Source organism: Humulus lupulus, chromosome 4 (genome assembly GCF_963169125.1).
Source record: "Humulus lupulus chromosome 4, drHumLupu1.1, whole genome shotgun sequence".
NCBI classification, from domain to species: domain Eukaryota; kingdom Viridiplantae; phylum Streptophyta; class Magnoliopsida; order Rosales; family Cannabaceae; genus Humulus; species Humulus lupulus.
Window position 1 is genome coordinate 213,407,379 of NC_084796.1, and position 27,361 is coordinate 213,434,739.

The 27,361-nt window shown below is 30.8% G+C and overlaps 2 protein-coding genes across 2 annotated transcripts; both read left to right on the forward strand.

The window, feature by feature from the left end:
• The first annotated feature begins 7,765 nt into the window (after window positions 1–7,765).
• On the forward strand, window positions 7,766–8,287 carry LOC133832866 (uncharacterized). The gene has a single exon (XM_062263148.1). The coding sequence runs from the start codon at window positions 7,766–7,768 to the stop codon at window positions 8,285–8,287; it is 522 nt and encodes a 173-aa protein (XP_062119132.1).
• A 14,180-nt stretch (window positions 8,288–22,467) lies between these two features.
• Window positions 22,468–25,926, forward strand: LOC133829394 (alpha carbonic anhydrase 7-like). Its single transcript, XM_062259154.1, has 7 exons — window positions 22,468–22,666; window positions 22,753–22,970; window positions 23,306–23,415; window positions 23,511–23,613; window positions 23,732–23,896; window positions 25,450–25,503; window positions 25,662–25,926. Exons 1-7 carry the CDS (start codon window positions 22,579–22,581, stop codon window positions 25,749–25,751), a joined length of 828 nt encoding a protein of 275 aa, XP_062115138.1. The 5' UTR covers window positions 22,468–22,578; the 3' UTR covers window positions 25,752–25,926.
• The last annotated feature ends 1,435 nt before the right edge of the window (window positions 25,927–27,361 follow it).

Here is a 27,361-nt window from a genome sequence, read left to right on the forward strand (position 1 = left end):
CACTTGTCATAAGCATGATTATTAAGGAATTAAGTATTTTAATGATAAAATAAAGAAATATAAGCTTTAGTATTCACCCGAAACTATTAGGGTCGTAGTATGACTCAGTGAAACTAGTTATCCCATTCAAATTATGCTGAAAAAGTCAATTACATGTTTAAAATATTCACGTATGCCGATATATCGTAGCATGGGAGCCGATATATCACCTGACGAAGGATACAGAAAACACGTTGACGTTGCACGATCGTACAAACGGAGGCTTGGGACTAGGGCAGAGCCGATATATCGCCATATAGGGGCGATATATCGCCCTTGGTGGGTTAGTTTTTAATTTCTTTGTTTTTTTAATTTTAAAATAAACCTTAACTACATAGACCCACCTCTGAACGTTTTGACTGAGTCTTCAGCCTCTGATTGATGAAAATTCAATTCTTTTTCATTTTAAAATTATTATTTTATTCAAATCAAAATGGGGTTAGTTTTACTCCTTACCTCCATAAATAGGACCTAGTACCCAGCCTTTCCCCTCATTCTTCAAGCTGTGATCAGAGACTCCAAGGTGCTAGTACTACCATAGAGTGATAAACACTTGGGTTGGGAAAAAGCTTTGTCATTTTTAAGCTTTATAAAATACTTGGGAAGTGAGGATTAGTGTATTTCGGTATTGAAGTTAGACCAATCCATAAGGTCAACTAAGGTATTCTTATTCTTTAAGTCCAGTTCTTTAAAACTCTTTAGTTTTCCTTAGTTCCTTTTATTCAGATCCTAACTTTTGGTGTTGGTTTTTGATTAGGTTCTTGAAACTAAAACATCTTTCTTGGTAAGTTTCTTATTGAAGGTTTAGTTTCCACATTCATTCTTTATTCTTTAGAAATACTCACCATTCTTATTGTTGGTTTTAGGAGTGTTCAAAGTCCCGCATTTGTTCTCAAATATCCCGGTTTTGGTAAGGAAAATAGGATAGATTTTGTATGCTTCTATATTGTGATATATGTTTATGTTATATGTATGATATGTTTTTAGTTGTTTTATTATATGAATTGTTTAGATAACAATCACATAATTTGTTTAGATAACAAATATAGAACTTGCTTAGATAACAAGTCCCAATAGTAGATTCCTTGGGCATATGATTGTGTAGATAACGAGCCCCATAAATTTATATAACTTGTTTACATAACTAGCTCCGTAAATTTATGGGCATATGATTGCCTTCCTAGCAAGTCCCACGAAGTATCATGGCCATTGTAATAGATGTTGTTTTTATATGTTTTATAGTATACGTTTATGATATAGCCTCATGTTTATGATTTATGTTGTATGTGGTTAGATTTTCCTTACTAGGTATTAGGCTCATTCCTTTATTTTTTTTAGTGTGATGCAGGAAACTAGATATGGAGACGGAAGGATTCTTGGAAGCTTGGCATGTGTGTTAAGGATAAACGGACTGCGTATGGATCAAGGATGACGTTAGTTTTAGTTTTCTCTTAAAATTATGTTTTTATGTATTTTTCGCATTTAGTTTTGTAAACAATTTTATTTAGTTTAAAATTATGTTTTATGTTTTAAATAATAGGTACCCATACCAAAATTCTATTTTTACTTTGTAATTTTCACAATATTATGTTAAAGTTTTAATAAAGTAATGATTATTTATTATGTATATGTTCTTCAAAGTAATAGCTATGTTTAGTAGTTCTAATGGTCCAAGGTCTTAGAATAGTTGGGTCGTTACAAATAATCCTGGCGCTCTGTGAGCGCGACCGCACTAGCTGCCCATAAATGCATATTTTTTAGATTTTGATGCACCCATTCAGTACAATTGGTACTTTTTTGAATTGGGGTTTTATGAAGTAATTTTTTCTTGAGAATATTTTAAGTATGAGTTATCTTTAAGAGAGGCACAGGTTTATTTTTATTATGGTTTTGGTTGGATTGAGTTTTAAGCTTTTGATGTTATACGATATGATAGGCTCGATAAGGATACTTGAAGGGACGAGTTAATGTGTGTGGAGCGCTACAGGACCTAAGGTAAGAAGAGTGGACACCTACACGCAGGGTGTACACTCGACATACTTAAGTGTGGTAGCTTTGTATGATATATTACAGATTATGTTATAAGCTATACTATGAAATTATGTTAGAAATTTAATTACGAATTATATTGTGAATTATGTTAGGAAGTATGGTATGAATCATGTTATGAATTATGTTAGGAGCTAATATATAAGTGTTGCATGTTGTGTGTGACTGAAATATGTAAGAATATGTGGTATGTTTGCGTGTCATGCTTACGATATGAAAATGCATGCTAACGTTATGATAAATTGAATGCTTACGTTACGAAAAATGCATGCTTAAGTTAATTTGTGCTCGGTTGCACAACTAACCAGATCAGCACTGGTTTACAACAGGAACAACATCGGTAATACTTGTTATGGATTGAATATGCTATGCTAGGATAGGTTATTTTATGCTATGTTTACGTTATGCTATATTTACGCTACACTATGGTTTGGTTGATTGATTACATTTTATTATGGTTATGTTACTGGCAATATGATTGATTATGGAACTTTATGTGATATGGTATCGACTAGGAGTTGTTTATGTTTTAGGTCGTGATGATATGAGTTAGTTTATGTTTATTTTTATGCTTTATGTTTTATGTATTATGTATTATGTCTTATACTGTTGGGATTTGGGGATAGTGTCCTATATAGCTCTTCTTGCTGGGCGTTAGCTCACGGGTACTCTGGGTTGCAGGTAAAGGCATGAGCGTAGTGATGAGGTGATGAGTTGGAGCAGGCTCAGTCAGATGTGTGCATGTCGTGATCTGTAGACCTGGGGGTCAAAAGGGGCTGCTATGTATGCATTGTTTTAAAAGTCATCAAGTCATGGTTATATCTTAAGTTTTAATAACTTGTATTTTACCTACGATATGCATGTAAGGAAACAGTTTATTTTAAAATAACGAGATCTCGAGTTGCATATAAATTTTTTAATTTGATTTCTTTTTTTTTTTTTTTTTTGCATTTCAAATCTACATCATCATATGTTATTCAAGAACTTGATGAGATGGAGAAGGAATGGATAATAGGGCATTCTTATTGTTTGTAACACGACATTGAGAAGTTTATTAGTTGCATTATTATATTTATATGACTTATGTATGATATTTTGTTATATATTATAATGAAAAATGTTGATTGGCCCAAATCATAACATACTTAAGAGAAGATGTAAAAATACCACTAGATAAATAAATATGATATTGTTGTATATTTTGAATTAAGTAATAAATTTTTTAATTTGATTTCATTTTTTTCTTTTGCAGTTCAAATCTACAGCATCATATACTATTCAAGAACTTGATGAGGTGCAAAAAAAAGGATAATAAAGCATTCTTATTGTTCTTAACATGACAATGATAACCACGTCTGCGAAAAGTTTTTTTCTCTTCTTTTCTCTCTTGGGGATTCTCTCCAGTGCCATGGCAAATGGGGGAAAAGTTGCAGGGGAAAGCTAGGGGTTTAGGCAAGAAGAAGAAACGAGGTCCGACTTCTTCAGATTGGGCTGTTAAAACTAGATCGATGGATGAGATTTTGGGAGTTAAGGAGCTGGAAATCGCGGATGAGGAAGATGAGGTTTCTCAGCAATTGGGAGCCGTTCTATTGCCTAGATCGATAGAGGCGTATCTGAAGCGCCAGAGTGAGATCAGGAAGGATTTCTCGAACTGGTTGGTGGCATCGAATCGCACTATGCAGAACGTTGCTATGGGTAAGTCGACTTCTCCTCCCGTTCTTCATTCTGGGAATTTAGTTAAAAATATGGATAGGAGCTTTGTGAGTTCGAAAACAGGGGAGCTTCTGAAGGATAAGGATCTGAAGGTGAAGCCAGTAGGAGTTAAAATTGAGATGGAAGATATTGAAGAGGAGATAAATTACTGGCACTCGACCATTGTTTGTTATGTTCTAGGAGCCAATCCTCTGTTGCATGTGCTAGAGGGTTTTGTGAGAAGAATTTGGAAGCAATATGGAGTTGACAAAGTGGGTACTCTATCTCATGGTGTTTTTATTGTTCGATTTCAGAATATGGAAGTTAGGGATAAGGTCATGAATGTGGTTACATTTTTTTTTTTATAAGAAACCTCTTATCATGAAAAGGTGGAATCCTAATGATGATTTCACTAAGGAGGATGTTAAGTCCGTCCCTATCTGGATTCAACTTGGGGGTCTAGATATTAAATACTGGGGAGATAAGGCATTATTCAAGATTGTGGGACAGCTGGGTAAACCAATTCAGGTGGATAGTATTACCAAAAGAAGGGAGAGACTTCATTTTCCATGAATAATGGTTGAGGTATCGATTACACAAGCCTTTCCACATGTAATTTCATTTACTAATGAATTAGATCAAAATTTTGTGCTTACTGTGAATTATGAATGGTTGCCTATTCTTTGTGAGCATTGTAAAGGTATGGGTCATACAACTTCTAATTGCAAGAAGAAAGGGCTCAAATCTGGTATAACACAGCAGGCTTGGGTACCAAAGAACCCAGTTCACACTTTGCAAACGGAGGGGAAGAAGCGAGAGGTGGATGCAGATGGTTTTCAAAAAGTTGCTAAAGGGAAAAAAATGCTAGTAGCCGTGGGATCTATTACAGAAGTGAATAATTCTTTTGATCTGTTGGATTCAAGGTCTGATTTGGAACAAGTACAGAAGCTGAATATTTTTGAGGGGGGAGTTCCCTCTACCTCTAATGGATAGAATTCTTTGTTGGAATGTTAGAGGGATTAACAATCATAAAAAACATCATGAGATCAAGCAATTGATCAATTCGAAGAAGAGTGGATTAGTTAGTCTCTTAGAAACAAAGGTGAAGAATAAAAATATGGGAGTCATTTGCAATAGCTTATTTTCTGGTTGGTATTTTGTGAATAATAACTCTTGGGTTGATAAAGGCAGAATAATAGTGGCTTGGAATCCTAGCTTGTATACTTTAGGTATTAGAGTTTGCTTAAGTCAATTAATTCATTGTGTGGCTCAGTCTCCTCATATGAATATGAGGTTTCAAATTACAGTTGCTCAGTGTATGGCTTCAATGATGAAATGGGTTGAGGGCTTTTATGGCAAGAGATTATGGGATTGGCTGATAACATTGATGAGGCTTGGATGATTTTGGGGGATTTCAATGAGATTCTTTACTATGAGGAAAGGGTAGGAAGGAAGATTAATCAGAAACTTTCTGTCAGTTTTAGAGATTGTTTGCGGCACTGCCAGATGGAAGATCTTAAGTATTCAGGATGTTTTTATACTTGGAATAATAAGCAACAGGCAGAAGACATAATTTGTTCTAAACTTGATCGAGCTGTAGTGAATCCGAATGGGTCAGATGCTTTCCCTAATTCTTAGGTTGTTTTCCTTCCAAAAGTTTCTTTTGATCACTGCCCGATTCTTGTCTCGTTTTACCAGGAAATTTGCAATGGGCATAACCTTTTCGGTACTACAGAATGTGGAGGGATGCTAAAATTTTTTCTATGCTTGTTAAAACTAGTTGGGATGAAGCTATTTCAGGTACTGCCATGTTTAAAGTGGTCAAGAAGCTGAAGAGATTAAAGAGAGTTCTTCTGGATATTAACAAGAGAGAATTTAATGATATTCATGTAGCTGAGTTACAAGATAAGCAGAGTATGTTTGAGTGCCAGGCAGCTTTGCAACAGGATCCTATGAATGGTATTCTTATAGATAAAGAGAAGGAGGCTTGTGGGAATTATATTCAAATAAACAAAGCCTATTGTTTGTTTTAGCTCAAAAAAGCTAAGACGAATTGGGTTAACTTTGGGGATGAAAACACTACCTTTTTTCATGCTTCTTTAAAAATTAGAAGGGCTCAAAACAGAATTAATTCTATTAAGAATGGGCGAGGGCTTTGGGTAGACAAGTCTGAAGATATCAAGGCAGCTTTCTAGGATTATTATCAAGAGCTTTTGGGTTCTTCTAAGGGCTCAGAACATAATTAATTCTATTAAGAATGGGCGAGGGCTTTGGGTAGAAAAGTCTGAAGATATCAAGGCAGCTCTCTAGGATTATTATCAAGAGCTTTTGGGTTCTTCTATGACTAATCGACTGACTATTATTAAAGCTATAGTGCACATGGGACCGTTGCTTTCCTCTCAACATATTGGCATACTTCAAACCGAATTCACTCAGCAAGAGGTTAAAGAGTCTTTCTTTGCTATTTCTGGAATGAAGGCGCCAGGGCCTGATGGTTATGGCAGTTTCTTTTTTCAGGATAATTGGGATCTTGTCGGCTTGGAAGTTTTTGATGTAGTGCTCTCTTTCTTAAAAACTGGGAAACTCTTGAAAGAGGTAAATACCACAATGATCACTCTTATTCCTAAATCTAAGTGCCCAGATAATGTGGGTGATTTTAGACCAATAGCTTGCTGCAATGTGATTTATAAGGCAGCCACTAAGTTAATTTGTTCAAGATTGAGGAAGATTTTGCCTGATTTAGTTGCTGAAAATCAAGGGGGTTTTGTGCATGGAAGATATATCGCTTACAATATTATGGTTTGTCAATATTTGGTGTGTCATTATGGTAGGAAAAATAGTAAACCGAGCTGTATGATAAAGATTGATTTGAGGAAAGCGTATGACACGGTGGAATGAGATTTTATAAAAGAAATGCTATCTGCCTTTAAGTTCCCCCAGATTTTTATCGATCTCATCATGACGTGTATTCGAACGCCGAAGTTTTCTTTGATGATCAATGGAACAATGCATGGTTTTTTTGCTTCCAAGAGGGGTTTGCGTCAAGGAGATCCGATGTCGCCGTTATTGTTTGTTCTTGGAATGGAATATCTTTCTAGGATTCTGGCTAAGGTTGGAAAGATGGTAGATTTTAAGTTCCATGATAGGTGTGCGCCTTTGAGATTGAATCACTTGTGTTTTGTAGATGATCTTCTTTTATTCTGTCATGGTGATTATGTGTCTATATTATTACTGCTGAGGGGGCTCACTTTGTTTTCTAAAACCTCTGGTCTTTTTCCTAATGTTACAAAATCATATATTTTCTGTAGTGGTATGGCAAATGCAGAAGTGAGAAGAGTGCTGGAGGTATCGGGTTTCACGAGAAGTCGCCTACCTTTCAGATATCTAGGTATCCCGATTTTCTCCAAACGAATCAATTCTGCTGAATGTGGGATCATCATTGATAAAATGGTTCAGCGGATTCGCTTGTGGAGCTTGCGGAATCTCTCTTATATGGGAAGAGTAACTCTTATAAATTCTGTTTTGATGTCAATTCATTCTTATTGAGCTCAAATTATGATTTTGCCTAAGCTGTTGTTGAGGAAAGTAGAAGCTATTTGTAGATCTTTTCTTTGGAAAGGGATAGCTGATGGTTCAGGTTCGGGTCAAGTAGCTTGGGAGAGTATCTGTTTGCCGAAAACAGCTGGAGGCTTGGGATTTCGTAATGTTATTAACTGGAATATAGCAGCTATGGGGAAATATGTTTGGGAGATTGCTGCTAAAAAGGACACTCTTTGGGTTAGGTGGATTCACAGTGTTTACTTGTCTGCTGGGATTGGGCATTGGTGGAACTACACAACCCCCCTAATTAAAATTGGTATTGGAGGAAGATTGTAGCTGTAAAGGATGTCATTAAAGCGAAGCTGGACTTGAATACCTTTATCATTAAAGGTTATAGTATTCAATATCGGTATGACTCTCTATATCCTTTTACTGAGCGCGTTCAATGGAACAAAATGTTTGGGGAAGACTCAATATTCCTAAGCATAGATTCATTTTCTGGCTTGCAATGAAGGAGAAACTTCGTACCCGGGTTCAGATTAGTAAATATAACCCCGCTATTGATCGTTCTTGTCTTTTGTGTGGTGATCACGATGAGGATGAGAAACACTTATTCTTTGAGTGTTCTTACAGCTGGAGTTGTCTTACTAGAATGAAAGCTTGGTTGAGATGGAGCACACGGGCTGAGAATCTAGGCTGTTTACTGCATTGGATTGACAAAGCAAAGCAAATTAGCAAGGTGAGGAAGCAAATATATACTGTGGTCCTGGCAGCTCTTGTTTACCACATTTGGTTAGTTCGGAATGATGCTCTTTGGACTCACAAAGTTTGGCAAATTAACCGTACTGCACAGAGAATTCAAAGTGATGTTAAATTTCGAATATATCATGTAATGCCTAAGAAGGCCAAGATTATAGATAGAGATTGGTTTGAGCACATATGTAGTTCTATACAGGGGAGAAATTAGCTTTGGGGTTTAGGGGTTTTGGTTTTTCATGGATTGTTGTAGTTGTGTTTTGAAAGTAATTCAATGATTCTTATTCACCAAAAAAAAAACATGACAATGAGCAGTTTATTAGTTGCATTATTATATTTATATGACTTATGTATGCTATTTTGTTATAAATATATATATATATATTTAAATAATGTTAAATATAAAATCTTTAATTTATATTTTATATGAATTTAAATTTATTTAAAAATTTGTAAAAATGAATATAAAATTAGTATGATAATCCCATTGAAAACATCAAATTTAAATGAAGATCAATCTATATAAATTAAAAGTATATAATTATTATGTCACAATTTGTGTAGTGTAATGGTTAAGTATGAAAACTATTACATTGTACCAAATACATCGTGCGTAATAGGTGGACGTAGTCGCCACCTATTATGTTGCATTAGGCGCAACATAATATATAGAAGGTTATTACACCACTCACTCAACACGTAGCATGATAACATAATTTTTTACGCCCGTGATTATTATGTCACACATACAATCAATGTAATTTTTTTTGTTATGGTGCATTTTGAGTGCCATAATAAACTTATTTTTTTGTAGTGATTGTTATAATTATATTTCCTATTGATCAAGAAATATGTCCGCAAATTATAATATACACGTACGTATCTCATTATAAAACTATGAACTAAATTCTTTTCGAGAATGATCACACACTGTAGCGCACTAATTTTTTTTATTATTTATTTATGTCATTGGTTATTTTAATTTATTTATTTAAGTGTTGAGAGTTACTTGCTTAAATTTTTTTAATTATTTTTATTTAATTGATTTATTTGTAAATTGTTGTGCATGAGTTTTGATTGTATGCATGTGTGTGCATGGTTAGTAGTGATAGACTTGTTGATTGTGTGTGTGCAAGTACATGGCATGCATGGTGAGCATGCAAGAGAATGCCATGAACCTAAACTAAATAGTGGAAATGTTAGTAAATTCCTATTTATAGAAAAACTATCAAGTAGATATAATTCTAGAAAGCTTGTTCACACAAGAGAAATGGGGAAACAAAATATGGAGAGAGAGAGAGAAAGAGACGCGTGAGAAGGGGTGGGAGAGCAAGGAAATTGAAACTTTCCTTATTTAAATCTTGCCATCATTTTCTTGATTGGAAATCAAAGGAATTATAATATTGGTAGAGATTTTGGGCAAGTAAATTGTGAGAGGTAAATTCTATTAGTTGACCTTGATGATTTTGAGTAAGTGGGAAATTTGAAATTTGAATCTGTGTGAGTTGTCCTTGATGCCAACATTGAGAGTGCAAGGATAAGGGAGGGGTAGGTCAAGGGCTAGGATTGGATATGGTTGGGAGTTTTCATTCTTGTAAGCAATGCAATCAAGTCCTAGTTATCTAATGGCATGAATCATGGAGAGGGAATCAAGGAAAAGGGAAATCAAGCTTGAATTGGGGTTCAAGGGTGCTAGGACTTCGACTAGGAGATGGGAGGAAATAAAGGGGAAAGTTTATGTGTTTGGTAGTTGCCGACCCTAGAGAGGGAGGGAGAGAGAGAGCTCATGGAAGAGAAAGAAAGAAAGAAAGAAAGAAAGAAAGAAGAAGAAGAAGAAGAAGATTTTGAGAGCCTTACGGTAATGTGTTCTAATGTTCATTATTTCTTTTCATCTACTCTTTTCATCTTGAGTTCTAAGAAATAGAATTGTTCTTTGGTTTTTTGGTTGACCCTAGGTCTTGAGGTGCCAAATGGTTGATCATATCTTGTGTATCTTTGATCACTACCAAGGAGGTAATGGAGAATCCTATAGTCTTTTTGCTATTATGATGGTGGTTTATTGTTAATCTTGTTTATGGTTTTGATATTATGGTGATTGTTTGAATAGTTTGTCTCTATGAATTTTGATTGTTCTTCATGATTTTATTTTATTTATTCTTAGAAACATGCTAAGGATTCTTGTTTGTGGGTCCTGGAAAGTTGGTTGTTGCTTTGAGCATATATGTTTCGGCTAGGGTATGTCTTAGAAATCATGATCTTGTTGTATGTTCTTGTTATGGAATTAATGTTATTTTTTTCTTAGAACACATGCTAAGGTTGTATATGTGGTGTATTTATATTTTTGTAATCTAGGGTTTCATGATGATTGTTAAGAGTTTTTTATTTGTATTTTTTAAAAGATTAATGTTGGGATATTGTTGTTTCAAAGATCTTTTAAGAATTATGATTTTATTTTTATTTTAAGGGAATAATATCAGATTATTATTTCTTCACTAAATTTTGATGTCTTGATAATAAAAATGCACATTTGGATATTAGGAACATGCTCATTGGGTTCAACCTAGGGTATTATAAAAAAGGGTTGTGAGTTATGTTTTAGTTTCTTAATTTTATTTTTGAATTTTGAGTTATAAGCATGTTGTTGATTGTGATATTTTATGTTTTTATGTTGTAAAGAATTCGACATGAGCATACATTATGATTTATGCTTGTTTTGATTTTGTTGTTGGTTTTCCATGATTAAATGTATTCTTGAATTGTTCAAGTATAGAAACATGTTAGGGTGACCTGTTAAAAAATGTTAAAAAAGATGATGATTATATTTAGAATGACTTATGGTTGCTGATTTTTTTTTTTAATGGTGATTTGTAAAAAATGATTTAAAAAGAAAGCAAAATATGTCTTAAATTCATATTTTAAACTAAGACAAGGAAATGGTGTAATTTCACACATGAGTATTGTATTTTTCTTTTAATATAATACATGCTGAAATTTTAATATTGAAAAGTTGAAAATTGGAGTTTAAGAGTGGTTAAATTTGGTTTATTAAAATGTAAATAATATGATACCTTTTATCAAGTTTAAATATTTATGAATAATATGATTTTATGACCTAATAAAAGAAATTTTAAAGAAAACAAAGTTACATTTTATTAATATTTTTTTAATTTTGCCAAATTTAAAGGGAACTCTTATAAAGTTAATTAGTTTTGCAAAATTAATTATTCTATAATAAATTATAAATTTTGTCACATTTTATTGTTTGTTAAATAATAAACAAGTTTATTATTTTGTACAGTTTAAGCTAAGAATTATATTAGTAAAATAAATTTTGTAATAAATTTTATGTATGGCAATTGTTTGATTAAAATGGAATAAATAATAATAACTAAGTTGGTAATTTATTTTAATATTTAAAATGCTTGCTGAATTTTGTGAAATTGACAAGAAAATAAAATAATTTATATTACCAACTTTAAACAAGTTTAAGAATTGTCTCACGTGCGCATGTTACATGCAAGAATACTTTTACGTAGAAATATATGTTATTTGATTTATCCATGCTGGTTCTTGTTTTGAAATCATTGAGAATTAATTGGTGATTATAACATTATTCTTTGTGATTTTTTGTGAGGTTTGATGTCTGCATTAAGTTGTGGTGCAAGTTGTGTAAAATAAGTGCCATGTGTGCATGGCCCATGCACATGTGGGGGGTATGCTTATGTGATATGCTTAGTTTTACTTGACATTAATTAGGACGAGTTTTTGATTGATTATTCTAAGCTCATTGTGAAGCCATCTCACATTTTATAGTTTGGACTTGAGGTAAGGAAGTTAGTTAGATTTCTTATGCGATTATGTTGAAATGTATGAGAAACAAGTTATGAGATAAGTTGTTATGTATGTATATATTACATGATTCTATGAAAAGCAAAGAGTTGTTAATGTGATGAAACACGTCACAACAAATGAGTTACTAAGGCATGACGTAACTAATAAGGCAGACGCGCCAAGAGGCCCACGTGGGCAAGCAGATGATTCACTGGGTTATGCTTTACTGATTACCTCATAGAGATGTTACTTTATTTGTTTTATGATGAATTTCAGATAAAGTATATGTTATTTATGAATTGGCTATGTGATGTCATTTTAAGTTAAATACATTGAGAGTGATTTTGTATTTTATTTATTTGAATTATCATTCTTGTTTGTACTTCCTTACTGACCTTTTAGCTCATCCTCTTACTGTCCCCCTTTCAGGTAGATGATAGGTTTTCTGCTTGGCATGTATGGTGACTTGGGGAGTTCAATAGTCAAAGTGTGTATGCCGCGGGGTGCAATGAACGAAAAATGATTTAGAAAAGCCAATGGACATTTTTATGAGTTTTATTATGTTAATTTAAATTTCGGTGGGACATTGCTATTTTTATTTTAAATTGCATAACAAATATTATATTTCGGTTTTAAACACCATCTATATTTCTCATGATGTAAATTTCTATATAGCTATGTTCGTTCCATATTTTTCTTTTGAGTTTTTTTAGTTAAAATTGTTATATTATTTTAAATAATATAATGTTAGATTAAATAATGTGACATAATGTAATTTGTCGCACAAATGTGATTTGTCACACCTTTTAACATATTATTAAGAGTCACAAAATTGGGCACATGTGTGTGCCCAAATGTGACATTTTTTGAGTTTCAAAATCAGTTACAAATTTGTAACTCCCAAATATTACCGAATAATGTGTAGATTGTGCATTACACATTTTAATTTGGATTTCACAAAGCCATTATGAAATATGGTTGTTGGAGACATGTTTTTAACTTGGTTGGTGGCCACGACCACCTATATCCCTGGCCGCAGCCTGGGGGACAGAGGCCAGTGGCTGTGGGCACTGATACTCCTAGCCGCGGCCAGTGAGGCTGACAACCAGTTTTTTTTTCTTCAATTTTAACAGTTCTAACATCCCAAGTAACTCCCAAATCTCCATTTTAATTCCATAAACATCAAATTAAACATTGGTAAAAACCATGGGGGTTGGTGGAATTTGAAATTCAAAGGGTATCTCAAACTCTATAAATAGGAGTCTGATGCTCACTTGTATGAAACACCATTTTCTATCCACAAAGAACTTTGCTAGAAAATACACCATAGAGGTTTGATAATTCCAGAGAGCTATTTCCTTGAAAAATCCCTCAGTGCTTAGAGAATAAAGGGAAATAAGCTTTTGGACAATGTTTTGAACCTTTTCCAAGTTGGTGATCCGCACTACTCTACACTTTGGTTGTGTGAGAGTTTGTGTTCTTTTTATTCTTTTGATCTTGTTGTCCTTATTTTACTTGTATTATCATTGTTTTGAGTTTGTAATCTTCTTCTTCTACATCTTTCTATTTACTTGTATTTTGTGGAATAGATTTGTAACACTTGTTCAAAAATTACTTTGTCTATTGTATTTTTGTATAGAGTTATATTTTGGTTTTACCATTTCCATTGAGCAATATAATATATTCTCTAACAATCAAAAGCTTAATCCCTTGTTTGTTTCAATGGAAGGTGAGACCATCAAGATCATGAACCAAGACCTAGTGAGATTGGATAGGTTTGATGAATCCAATTTCACTAGGTGGCAAGACAATGTGAAATTCCTTTTGACAACACTCAAGATAGCCTACATCCTTGAGTAATCCTTGGCACCTCTAGCCGAGCCATCCGACAAAGACATTCCTGACGTGGTAGAGAAAAGAAGGAATTGAGAAGAGGACAACCTTCTTTGTAGGGGTCATATCCTTAATGCCATATGTGATAGGCTATATGACCTCTATACCAATACCAAATTCGCGAGGGAGATTTGGGATGCCTTGGAGAGTAAGTACAAGGCGGAGGAAGAAGGTGCAAGAAAGTTATTAATTTCTCAATATTTTGAATTTTCTTTCATTGATGGAAAAATCCTTTTACCTCAAATTCATGAGTTACAAGTGATTGTTAACAAGTTGAAAGTTCTCAAGATTGAGCTTCCCGAGGCTTTTCAAGTTGGTGCAATAGTAGTAAAATTACAACCAACTTGGAGGAGCTATAGGAAAAGAATCCTCCATAAGAATGAGGATTATACTTTGGAAGAGATCCAAAAACATTAGAATTGAAGAGGAGTCGAGAATTAGAGACAAGGGTGTGAATGAGTCTAACGATGAGACTTCTATGGTCAATGTGGTTTCACAGAAGCATCCCAAGGGCAACAACAACAAAAAGGGTAGTGGGAACCCTTTAGGTCCAAAGAAAGATCATGGGCAATTCAAAGACGTGAGAGATCATTGTTTTGTTTGCGGAAAATCCGGGCACTATGCTAGAGTATGTTGGTACTGAAAGAACCCACATGAGAATGAGGTAAATGCTCTAGAAAAGGAAGAAGAGATCCTAGAATGATTACCATGTTGTTGGGAAATGATTATTTTCATGTAATAAAGCTTGTACTCTTAAAAGATATCAATACAATTAAAGTATTATTTTATGATAATTCTTTATTTTGCTTTGAGATTTGTGATATGAGATATTTGTGTGAGACATTAACAAAGTTTCAGACTGAACTTGTTAAAATAATAGGTAAGAGTGTAGACCTATTATTCTATAATGTGATTATATGTTTGAGAAATTCTCACATTACATTTGTGTTCACATTTTTTATTTTGTAAAATATATAAAAGAATGAAACTAAGTAATAAATTTTACTTTCGAAGAAGTGTGTCTTGCTTTAGCAAGTAAATAAATCAAGATAAACATTGAGATTTTTTATCTTGATCTATTGAGAGTTTATCATGTGGCTTAAAGAACTCATGATGAACTTTGCAAATTATAATTCTAGACTTATCTAGGAAGATAAAAGACTTAATAGAAATAAATAAATTTCTATTTAAAGTGATATTTTCACTTTATGTGAGAAATGTGAGGGTGATGCTCCAAAATTTATCAATTTATTTTCACAATGGTTGATTAATTTGGTCATCCTATCAAATAGGTGATTTAGAATTCCACATTCTAATTAACCTTGGCTATATGAGTATAGAATGGATAATTCTAGACATGTTTGGTGTCTGAAGTTATTGCTTTTTTTTTTAATATTTTGATTCAAGAATGAATCAATTTAAAACATAAAAGAGAATTTTAGAAACAAAGAGGTTTCTAGAATTAATATTTAAGAAAATGTTTATCTTGGATATTGAAATTTAAAATAGTGGGGGTGTTGACTATGGTCAAACTCATTATTTTAATGGTGTAACTATTTTAATCAAATTATATAACTAGCAACAAAGTTTGAATAAGATAATGAGAGTGTTTAAGTATGCATACACGAGAAAAGAAATGACTCAAATAGAATCATTTCTACATCTCAAGGGGTGGGACTTGGACTCCCTAAAGAGATTCACGGTTGATGGTAACATATCTTAATACTAGTAACCAAACTAGTATTAGGTTCAATAGTAATAATAAGTCAATCAAGTGAATAATAGTAGTGCTCAAAGTTTATCCCGTCTGAGATATGAGTACTAGTGTGTTACTAAAATGAGGGTTAAAACCGAAAGGTTTTTTAATAGATTTCGGTCTTGAAAAGACAAGTATTTTAGGATAACAAAATGCTACAAGAGATCTACCTATATAAACCTAGAGATGGTGCATGAGAATTGTGAGTCATTCTCAAGAAAAGTATATGAATGGAATGGGCACATGACAATTAACGCTGCAAAAGCGAGACATTGAGGTCTTAAGTGAACATAGCGAAGGTGTGTGTGTTATCACCGGTTTGTTATCAAGGAATAATGGTTCAATGCTTCGGCAACCACAGTTTCAACAAATTTTGTGATAATTACACTAATGTAAAATTCAAGTTGAAAGATATTTTATTTTATGCACCAATGCAAAAGTTTCTATAGAGAGTGATTATTTAATCAAGTGGGGGAATATTATATTTTAATATAATGTTTGATTGATTAAATAAGTATTACGAAAAATTATTATTTAATCTAAGTGTGGGAATGTTATATTATTTTAAATAATATAATATTAGATTAAATAATGTAACATAATGTAATTTGTCACACAAATGTGATTTGTCACACCTTGTAACATATTATTAAGAGTCACAAAATTGGACACATGTGTGTGCCCAAATGTGACATATTTTGGAGTTACAAAATCAATTACAAATTTGCAACTCCCAAATATTACCCAATAATGTGTAGATTGTGTATTACACATTTTAATATGGATTTCACAAAGCCAATATGAAATACGGATGTTTGAGATATGTTTTTAACTGCCATTAGGCGTATGGAGGTTACAAAATCATGTGGGAAATGATTTGAGACGTTTTGAAACGTTTTGGAAAAATAGAATTTTTATGCTAAAAGCGACTGGTGGCCGCGACCACCTATATCCCTGGTCGCGATTACCTATATCCCTAGTCGCGGCCTGAGGGACAGAGGCTAGTGGTTGTGGCCACTGATACTCCTGGCTGCGGCTAGTGAGCTGTCAACCAATTTTTTTTTAGTTTTTTCCAATTTGAACGGTTCTAATATCCCAAGTAACTCCTAAATCTTAATTTTAATTCCATAAACATCCAATTAAACATTGATAACAGCCGTGGGGTTGGTGAAATTTGAAATTCAAATGGTATCTCAATCTCTATAAATAGGAGCCTAATGGACATTGTATGAAATGTCATTTTCTATCCACAAAGCACTTAGCTGGAAAATACACCATAGAGATTTGATAATTCGAGAGAGCTATTTCCTTGAGAGATCACTTAGCGCTTAGAGAATAGGGGGAAATAAGCTTTTGGACAAAGGTTTTGAACCTTGTTCAAGTTGGTGATCCTCACTACTCTACACTTTGGTTGTGTGAGAATTTGTGTTCTTATTATTGTTCTTTTCATTCTTTTGATCTTGTTGTTCTTATGTTACTTGTATTATCATTGTTTTGAGTTTGTAATCTTATTCTTCTACATCTTTCTATTTATTTGTATTTTGTGGAATAGAGTTGTAACACTTATTCAAAAATTACATTATCTATTGTATTTTTGCATAGAGTTGTATTTTGGTTTTACCATTTCCATTGAGCAATATAATATATTCTCTAACAAGAAAAAGAATGCTTTCTCTCTGTTACTTTCTATTGTTTTATTTTTATATAATTAAGACAATTATTTAGTTATGGTTTTCAATATTATTCTCTTAGTCTTAGCGCTATGATGACACTAGTGCTCTGAATTTTTCTAAGGTCGTAAGAAGCCAACATTAGTAAAAAGCTAGCTAACTCCATTTGCGGTTTTTTTCCCCTCCAATTATTATTAATGATACAAGATTTCTTTTTGTTTAAAAAAATATAGAGCTTTTCTGAGAAAAGGGAAATTTGCCAATTGGAAAAATATTGTAAGTCATTATAAAAAACCTTAACTAACTTTGCCCTTATGATTCATATTCATGTGATATAAAAAAACTACATGTAAGACAAAATCATTAAACATAAAAAGTAATTAATTAATCCTTAATTAGTGACATGATAGGAAGAAAAAAAATGCTTTCGTATCTTAGGTGACCGGCTAACCAAAAAGCTTTCACAAAGTCAACATTTAAAAACGTTTTACTCAACCATGATCTTGTCCATGTTTACATTATATATATATATATATATATACTTTGTGTGATTATATGTACCAAGTATTGAAGACTTGAACACATCAAACACTTGCTGCTTTTTCTTTTATAAATATAATTTTGAAAGGCTCAATCATCACGTAATTAAAATAATCTTGGGGCACAAGTTGTTCAGTTACATATTTAACAGACAACAATAACCTTTTTTACTCTCATACATAAATATCTTCAGCCACGATCATGTCCTCTATTAATTAAAAAAAAAAACCCTAGTAGTGGCCACTATATATAAATGTATCGATACCAAGTTGAGTGGAACCTTCTACAATTTTGGATCGAATATACCATAGTAAATGGCGAAACATGTAATTAGGTCAAATAAATTAACATAACGTAATCATCACTAATTTTACTAATAGCCCACCACTAATTATATTAATAAGCAAAGTAGGTAACTACCAATATAGTATAATATCCCAACCATAATTATTGTTCACACTCTCCTTGCCTTTTTTTCCTTTTTATTTTATTTTATTAACTACTCCTTGCCCTCAGATATGACATCTGGGTACATAGCAATATTTATATATATTTTTCAACTTTTTTTACATTTATTGTCTCTTTATGTTGAGGTGGAGATTGATCCATGAAATTATAAAATTTTAATTATTAGGTTTGGTCTTGGGTGGATTCCTTCTTGGATCCTCATTAGAGATTTCCAAGAACAACCAAGGAAATGTGGATCAGATCTATTCAATTCACATTATATTATTACCATTATTCTCAAAAGCAATACTACTTTTTGTGGAAATTCCCTGTTTAAGAAATTATTACTTTGCTTTTAATCTAGTTTTAGTGGTGCTCTTGCACTTGCCATCTAACAGTGAAATAGATCTTTCTACACACTCATGAATATCAATTGATAAGATATTCTAGAAAAAAAATAATAATTCAAACTGCTCTAAGATTCGTATTATGTCTCAAATGTTCATTATATATATATATATGTATATATCTTATAGTTTGCATTTGTTTTGTTTATCTCTTAAAATTTAATTTGTAAAATCTCCTCTCTACAAGTTATAATTGTGCTCATTATGTGAAAATTTATAAAACGGGCTTGTATGTATTTTTAAAATGTTAATAATTAAATTATTTTGGCCATCATCGATCACTTGTTATAAATAATCATTAGAAATCAGTGTATCATAATCCTCAATGTGGCTGAATCAAATTTATTATTATACGATAATGTAACAAATTAAAAAAAAAACCTTAACCTTGGTGGCCTTGATATTTATTAGGTGGAATTATGTAATGTCATTAAAACAATTTGATCAATTTATGCATGGAATATAATATAGAGGGTCCAAGACAACTTTGGAAAGTTAGGCATAGTGGTTGTTATAAATGAATTTACATAAGACTGAATCAAGTTAGATTATAATACATTAATACAGCACTTTTGCAAATTTATATAGAAGGAACAAAATTATATATAGCAAATGCAAACTATAATGTGAAGCTGTGTGTTTTTTCAAGTCATACTGTATTCAAATAAATTAGGAGTTGTCCTGACAAAAAAAATTAAAAAATTAGAAGTTCTTCTTGTTATGGGAGCCTTATTGCAATAATAACTCATATTTAAAATTAAAGTCAAAATTGTTTAGCTATAAAACGACAAAAAAAACAAGATGCATTGTTTTGTAAAAGAAAAATAAAAGAAGGGGTGTTTGGAAAAAAAAAAAAAAGGCAAAAGACCTCTAAATTAATACATATCAGGCAGCGTCATGAATGACATTTTTGTTTTGTTTGTTTTTTAGAAGCATGAATAACATTTGTTACCCCATCCTTCCAAGACTACCTTTTTAAAAAAAAAATAATAATAATAAAGAAATTATTCTATTTCAATAATATTAATTCTAATAGGGTTTTTACTTATTTGGATATTGTATTTTATCTCATTATTTGTTTGAATCTTGTGTTTTGACAAATTATATTTTAAACTCTATGTTTTGTAAAATAGTTCAAATAGAACCTTAAACCCAAGCAAAAAATTGAATATAACAACACACTTGCTAAGCAGAATTATTGTATTTTTGTTTTGAGTTGTTAGTTTGGAGAATAATTTGTGATTTTAGTTCAAAAATCTTTGATCAAAATCGGGTTTAGTAGTCTATTTGAACAATTTTACAAAGACAGAAGATCTAAAAAGTAATTTGTCTAAACATAGGTTTCAAATAAGTAATGAGATAAAATACATACTTCAAAAAAATATAAATCTATATTAAAGTATGATATATATAATCTCTTCTATATAAAACGTGTGTAGATAACATAAATTATTAGTTTTAACGGTTTTTTTTGTTAATTTTAACGGAATATTTTAAATATATATTTAACTGAATATACTTTTAAATCAATTAAAAATAAATTATTAATTATATTAATATACATTCAAATATTATAAAATATAATTAGATATTTCTTAATTATATTAATATAAATTCAAATGTTATAAAATATTATTATTACAATAATATATAATATAAGACTAGACATTTAATAATTATATCAATATAAATTAAAATGTTATAAAATATTATTATTATAATAATATATAACATATAATATATAATTCTAATTTTTATAAAATTTTACTAGAATAAATATTTAGTAATTATATTAATATAAATTAAAATATTATTATTATAATAACATTTAATACAAAATTAGATATTTGATAATTATATTAATATAAATTCACATGTTATAAAATATTATTATTACAATAATATATAATACATAATAAATACATTATATAAAATATCGTGTGTACAAATAGTATGGCTGTGTAACTAATTAAATAAGAAATTAGAATAACATTTATCTTCTATTAAGTAAATAAATTTTCCCCCAATCATTGAGGTGTGATTTGAATAATATCACTAATGTTTTATACCTTAAATATGATAGTTTGTGATCTAAAATGTTATTGTATTATTTTTTTTTTTAAAAAAAACCACAAACAATATTTTGATTTAATTTTTCTTTTAATATGTTTATATTATTTTTTTATATATATTATTTATTTATTTAAAATTTATATAACAATCATAAAAAAATAATTAATAAATTTTCTAAATAAAACTAATAAGTATTAATAGTCCTCAAGTCTTGTTGTACACTTTCAAAAGTTTTACATTATTGCTGACTGGGAAAGTTTTACATTATTGCTGAAGCTTTTCTATTCTTCTTGATAAAAAAAAAAAAAAAAGAAGAAGAATATCCACACAATTTATTTTGTCCGCATGTTTTTCCTTTAAATCCAAAAGCCATTTATAGATAAAAGTAGCCACTCACTTTAAACAAAACTAAAACAAATAATGTCACCTACGTACAAGAACTAATTAGCTAGAACAAAGCATATGAAATAATAATTACATTTCCAAATTAAGATATAATTAGTGAAGTAGTTTAAGATCTTATAAATGTATTAATGTCCCCTATTTTTTTGACATAAAATTCTTTTATACTCTTTTAATAAAGATGGTAATTATCTGAATGACCAATCTAATAAATTTTTTTTACTAAATATTATTTTGATTTGGATGTGTTAGTATTGAACTTTGTTATCTTATTTATGAGATTCTATTTTGAAATTTTGCAAAAGAAATCTATTATATTATTCATAAGAATGTGTTACTGTTCTCACACCTTATATTACAAAGGTAATAAGTTATGAAAAATAATCATTTTACACTAATACGAAAGAAATTAATTAGGATAAATAATAGTAAAAATCAGCACAAACTAAGGAAAAAAAATCACATATTACTATAAACCTGACGATTTTGTTTATCATTTGGTGACACGAATTCCATTATTGTGTTTGTGTAGAACAATTATCGTGGTTCATATCTTTTTCTTATTCTCTAAATCATAATAGAAATTGTAATGAATTATATCCCATTACTAATTAATCAGGTTAATTATAAAGTATCTCATTATTAGTAATTAATCAGATCATATCCAATTAAGCTCGATTGTTTTTATTTTTTTGCAGTACAATTAAGGTCAATTGTTAAATCACGACAAACAATGAGAATTCAGCTTAAAAAAATTTTAAAAATTATTTTTGTTATGAAAAAAAAAATCAAGCTAGCGATATATTATTTTCCAAACTCTCTTATAGTTTCTATACCACCTCTTCTGCCTATTTTATTTCATGATGAGTGCTTCTGTTTCTACAAATACTTTTTATTTTATTCGTGTACACTATTATTAAACAAAATATTCCAATCCAACCCAAAATGATTTTACTTTTGAAATTTGAATCTAGCTAGGGCTCTCTCTCTCTCTCTCTCTCTCTCTCTCTCTCTCTCTCTCTCTATATATATATATATATATATATATATAGTAAACCACTTATTAATTTAAAGCCAATATTAGTATTAATTATACCTGGCAATAAAATCAATGAGGGCTATTTTGTAGTCAACGTGTGTGGTCAGTAAGAGTTGAGTCCCTCTACGTCTATTCACTCGTTTTCTTTCTTATATATTTGTTTTTAACGTTTTCTCGTAATTATTATATGTACTATACAATACACAACATTACAACCTGTCGTTGTTCATATTCTTTTTTTATAAAAACACCATCTTTTTCAACCAAAGTCTCCTTTCTCATATCAAACATGATTTTAAATCAATGAAACTCGTTGGAACCTTCACACTTTTATTATATCATGTTATCCATGTTGTGTTTTACATATAAATAGAGCCCCAATTCAATTATAGCCTATCATCCAAGAAGTACAATATTTCTCTCTTTAATATCAGATATCAGAAGATGTATCAAACCAAACCCATCTTTTTTCTGCTCTTTGTGATCATTTTCTCCCACTCATTTATAAGATCAGGCACAGCCCAAGAAGTTGGTACGTATATATTTTTTAGTTCTTATGAATATTTATATGTATGATTAGAAGTTAATAAATATATATATGAAATTAATTCAATGCAGAGGATGAGAGTGAGTTTGATTATGCAAAAGGTAAAAAGGGACCACATCGTTGGGGAGAGCTTAAGAAAGAATGGTCCGCCTGCAAAAATGGAGGAATGCAATCTCCCATTGATTTGTCTAATCAAAGGGTCAAGATTATTCCAAATAAGCTAGGCAAAGTCACTAAAAATTACAAGCCTTCTAATGCCACTCTCAAAAATAGAGGCCATGATATTTCGGTGAGTACTCTTTCTAATTAATTTTCATACATATAGGAATACAACTACATAATTAACAGAAAATAATTAAAATTTATAATGAAGTGAACAATCATTATATTAGGTGAGATTTGATGATTAAACATGTTTCTGTGTTTAATTCTAGGAAGAAGTCTATCTCATCATCTCACCTAATACATTGAGTAATTAATTATTTTTTTGGAAAAGGAGTAGGTCATATTTTTTTTTATTGTCTATAATATAAAATTGCATATCTTTTTCTCGATATTGTTTGTCTTTTTTTAATATAAAGAACTTTAAATTTTGGTACGTGATACTATTGTATATATATGCAGCTCCAATGGGACTTAGGGAAAGCAGGCTCAATCAAAATCAATGGCACAGAGTATTTCCTCCATCAATGCCACTGGCACTCACCTTCTGAGCACACCATTAATGGCAGAAGGTTCATAATATTTTGATTTTAACCTTTTCGTATAACAATAATAATTACTCATATCAATATATATATATAAAGTCAATTATTTGAATTATGAACAGGTATGACATGGAGTTGCATATGGTTCATATGAGTCAAGATAAGAAACTTGCTGTGATTGGTGTTCTCTACAAGCTTGGTTGCCATGATGTTTTCCTATCAAAGGTATCTAACAATTTCCATATATTATAGAATTATTATTGATTAAACATATTCATAGCTGACATATAATCATGATCAATAAATTAATGAATCTAATTTTGGATTATTATGCGATGATCAGTTAATGAGTCATATAACAGCCATGGCTGATACACATGAAGAAAAACATCTGGGTATGATTGATCCAACACAGATCAAGCTTGGACACAAGAAGTATTATAGATATATGGGATCACTAACTGTTCCACCTTGTACCGAAGGTGTCATTTGGACCATTAGCAAGAAGGTAATATATAATACTACTTAATTAACCCTTAATTGTTATTTAATCACAGCCATTAATGTATTTATTTATATTAATTATATATATATAATTATATATAAATTCAACACAAACAAACACAAAATCAACATACATAATTCCATCCTTATATCACCGCCAACAACAAATTTTCCAGAACCTACTTCACTAAAGTAAAGCATGCAAGATTTAACTCTAATTTTATAAATAAATATTGCAATAGTAATAAATAAAATTTAAAGATTACTCACCTCCAATATTACTCTTGAAGTCACCCAAAATCAATACCGAATTGGCAACTAAATCAACAACCCTACTAAAAAGCTTAAACAAAAATAAATAAAAATCAATTACATAATTAATTAAACTAGCTACATAATCATTAAACAACATATCAAGCTAGCTAGTTATAGAAAACAAAAAACAAATGTCACTAATAATCCAAACATTTCAAGTTCTAACATTGGCAACAACATTACTTATTGAAGCTATGTTTAGAAATTTAAATAGCAAGTCACAACAATTTTAAAATTTTACTAATATATATATATATAATTAATAACATTATATAAAATAACAAAATAAAAAAAAATATAACACAAATATACTAAAAAACAAGTATTAAATTCGGAATAATATAAAAAAATTAACACAAACAAAGTTTTAAGGTAACAAACCTTCTTTAATGCTCAAAATAACCTCTAAATCAATATTAGCAACTCTAAAAACTATATATAATAAACACATTATATCTATAAGAAAAAAATCTTAAAATATTATAGAAAATAAAAAAAAAAAATCATACAAACAAAGATTTAGTGATTCATACCTTTTTTGAAGCTCAAGAACTTATTTTAATGTAAGAAACTAGCCAAAGTCCAATAACAATACCCATTTTCGAACCCTAAAAATACCCACACCCAAAGTCTTTATTTTCTTCCTCAAAAATAAAAATGGAACTAATATTTCTGTTTTTAAGTAAGAAAAATGGTTTCAAATGGTAAAAAAAAACATAAAAAATGGTATATTTTGTGAAACCCTCGTGGGAGTACGACAACAATGGAAGGTTTTTTGGGTTTGGCGTTTGGGATTTTTGCTTCAGAGAGACGAATGAGCCGTGGGAGCTATATATTAAGGGTATTAGAACTCTTTTACTTCGGTTCTTATACAAAAACCGAAGTAGAAATGGTACTTTCTACTTCGGTTTTTATATAAGAACCGAAGTAAAAGCCTTCAGGGCCGGGTTTGGTTGCTCCACTTTTCACTTCGGTTTTTTCATAAAAACCAAAGTAAAAAGCCCCGATTTAGTGTGCAAACCAAACATGACCCTTGTCTATTTTCTATTTTATCTTCGTTTTTTTAAGAAACCGAAGTAATAGCCTTTTTTTTTATGTACTACCATTCCCAAAAGCGAAGTAAAAACCCATTGAAAGGCTTTTACTTCAGTTTTTTTATATTCTATGTGTAAAAAACGAAATAAAAACCTATATTTCTAGTAGTGCTACCTAATAATTGAACTATAATTTTAAACGCTACAGATAAGGACGATCTCAAGAGAACAAGTAAAGCAACTTCGAGTGGCTGTTCATGATGTAAGTATATGTATATTATGTCAAGCACTTAGATCTTAATTTTAGATATATGGAAGAGTTTAATTTGCTTTACTTAATCAATTAATATTACTTTACTTATATACAAATATATATGTATATATAAGGTTTAACGCATAAGTATATATATGATTTTGCAGTATGCGGAACAGAACGCGAGGCCTGTTCAACCAATCAATAGAAGAGATATTCACTTGGTCGACGGTGTAATTTCACGAGGCAGAAAATAATTTATATATTATTTATTCATTAAAATGGATATGATATCCTAGTTAGGTTTATCAATTTGTTTTTTTATATTTTTTTTTTGGTAATCATGATTGAAAAAAAATCTGAAAAAACTTGTGTAGTTTCTTACACATCATGTAATAATCTCTTTGTTATACTCATATTTATTATTATTAATTTTATCGTGGGTTTGAGAGGGTAAAATCTATATAATAAAATATGAAAATATAAACATAACTAATAATATATATATATATATATATATATATATATATAACATATTGCAATAACATTAAACATCATATACAATGAAATATCATTTTTCGAGTTTTATGGGTTAAGAAATATAAGGTTTATTTTTAAAATTAATTGGTAATAAATGAAGTAATTTATGTTTTTATAAATGATTTAATATTCTCATATTTTTTATGTGGACACCGTACTCTAATTAACATTCCCGCAAAATGGTGCCTATGTTTTCTCACCAATCTTGAATTTTTGAATCACAAGTGACTTTTTCTTAGTTTGCTATTTGCATCACAAGTATCTTTTTCATTATGCCGATCTCAATCAACTTACTCTTTTTCTTTATTTAATTTTTAATTGGCTTACTATTTGGACCGCTTTGGATTAGATAATGCTCACTATAGGCTATAAGGTTCTCGATACCATGTTTTGACCTAGTTAGCATTAGATGAGATGAGGTGTCATTTATAGTTGTGGAAGTTGGTTGAATATGTGGATTGGTAATACGCAATGGTGAAGGCATGGATTTAGAGGTAGAAGGCAGTGTGTCACCCCTAATAACCATAAAAATCACCCCTAATAAAATGTGCATAATAGTGTACATTAGGGACGACTTAATGGGTCGCCCCTAATATTCTAATATCAGGGGCGACTCAGTCGCCTTTATAAGTTGGAATGTCGCCCCAAATATTTGCACATTTGGCATAACTTTAGTCGATTTTTCGGCCCTAATATTTCAATAGTCGCCCCTAAAAGTTTGGAATGTCACCCCAAATATTTGCACACTTGGCAAAATTTTAGTCGATGTGTGGCCTCTGATATGTCAATAGTCGCCCCTAAAATCATTTTATTTATAAAAAATAATAAATTTAAATAATTGAACACAAATATATTAAAAATAAAAATATTATATTAAATATTAAAATTAGTTCATTAAGATAACAATTATCCATATTTTTAATACATTAAGACAAAAAATATCCATATTGTTCATATAATTTAACAATAATAACAATAAAATAAACCTAGTCTCATAAATCAGCTGCCTCGTCCTCCCTATTATTTTCTTGTTGCGGTTGTGGTTGCATTGGTGGTTGCGGTGACAGTGGCGGTATCGGTCAGGGATATTGGAGAGCTGATGTGGACGATCCTACTCCATACATGTATGGATACGGCAGCTGTAACAATGGTGGAAACAACCGTAGATAAGGTGATGGTGTTGCTCAATACATGTATGGGGGAACCATATGTTGAGACGACGCTACCCCATACATGGAATGATGGGTTGGAGCTGGAGGTTGAGAAGATGAAGCTCCAGAAATATTGTCGCTATCAGGCATAGGCGGCATCTGAACGTTTGGTGGAC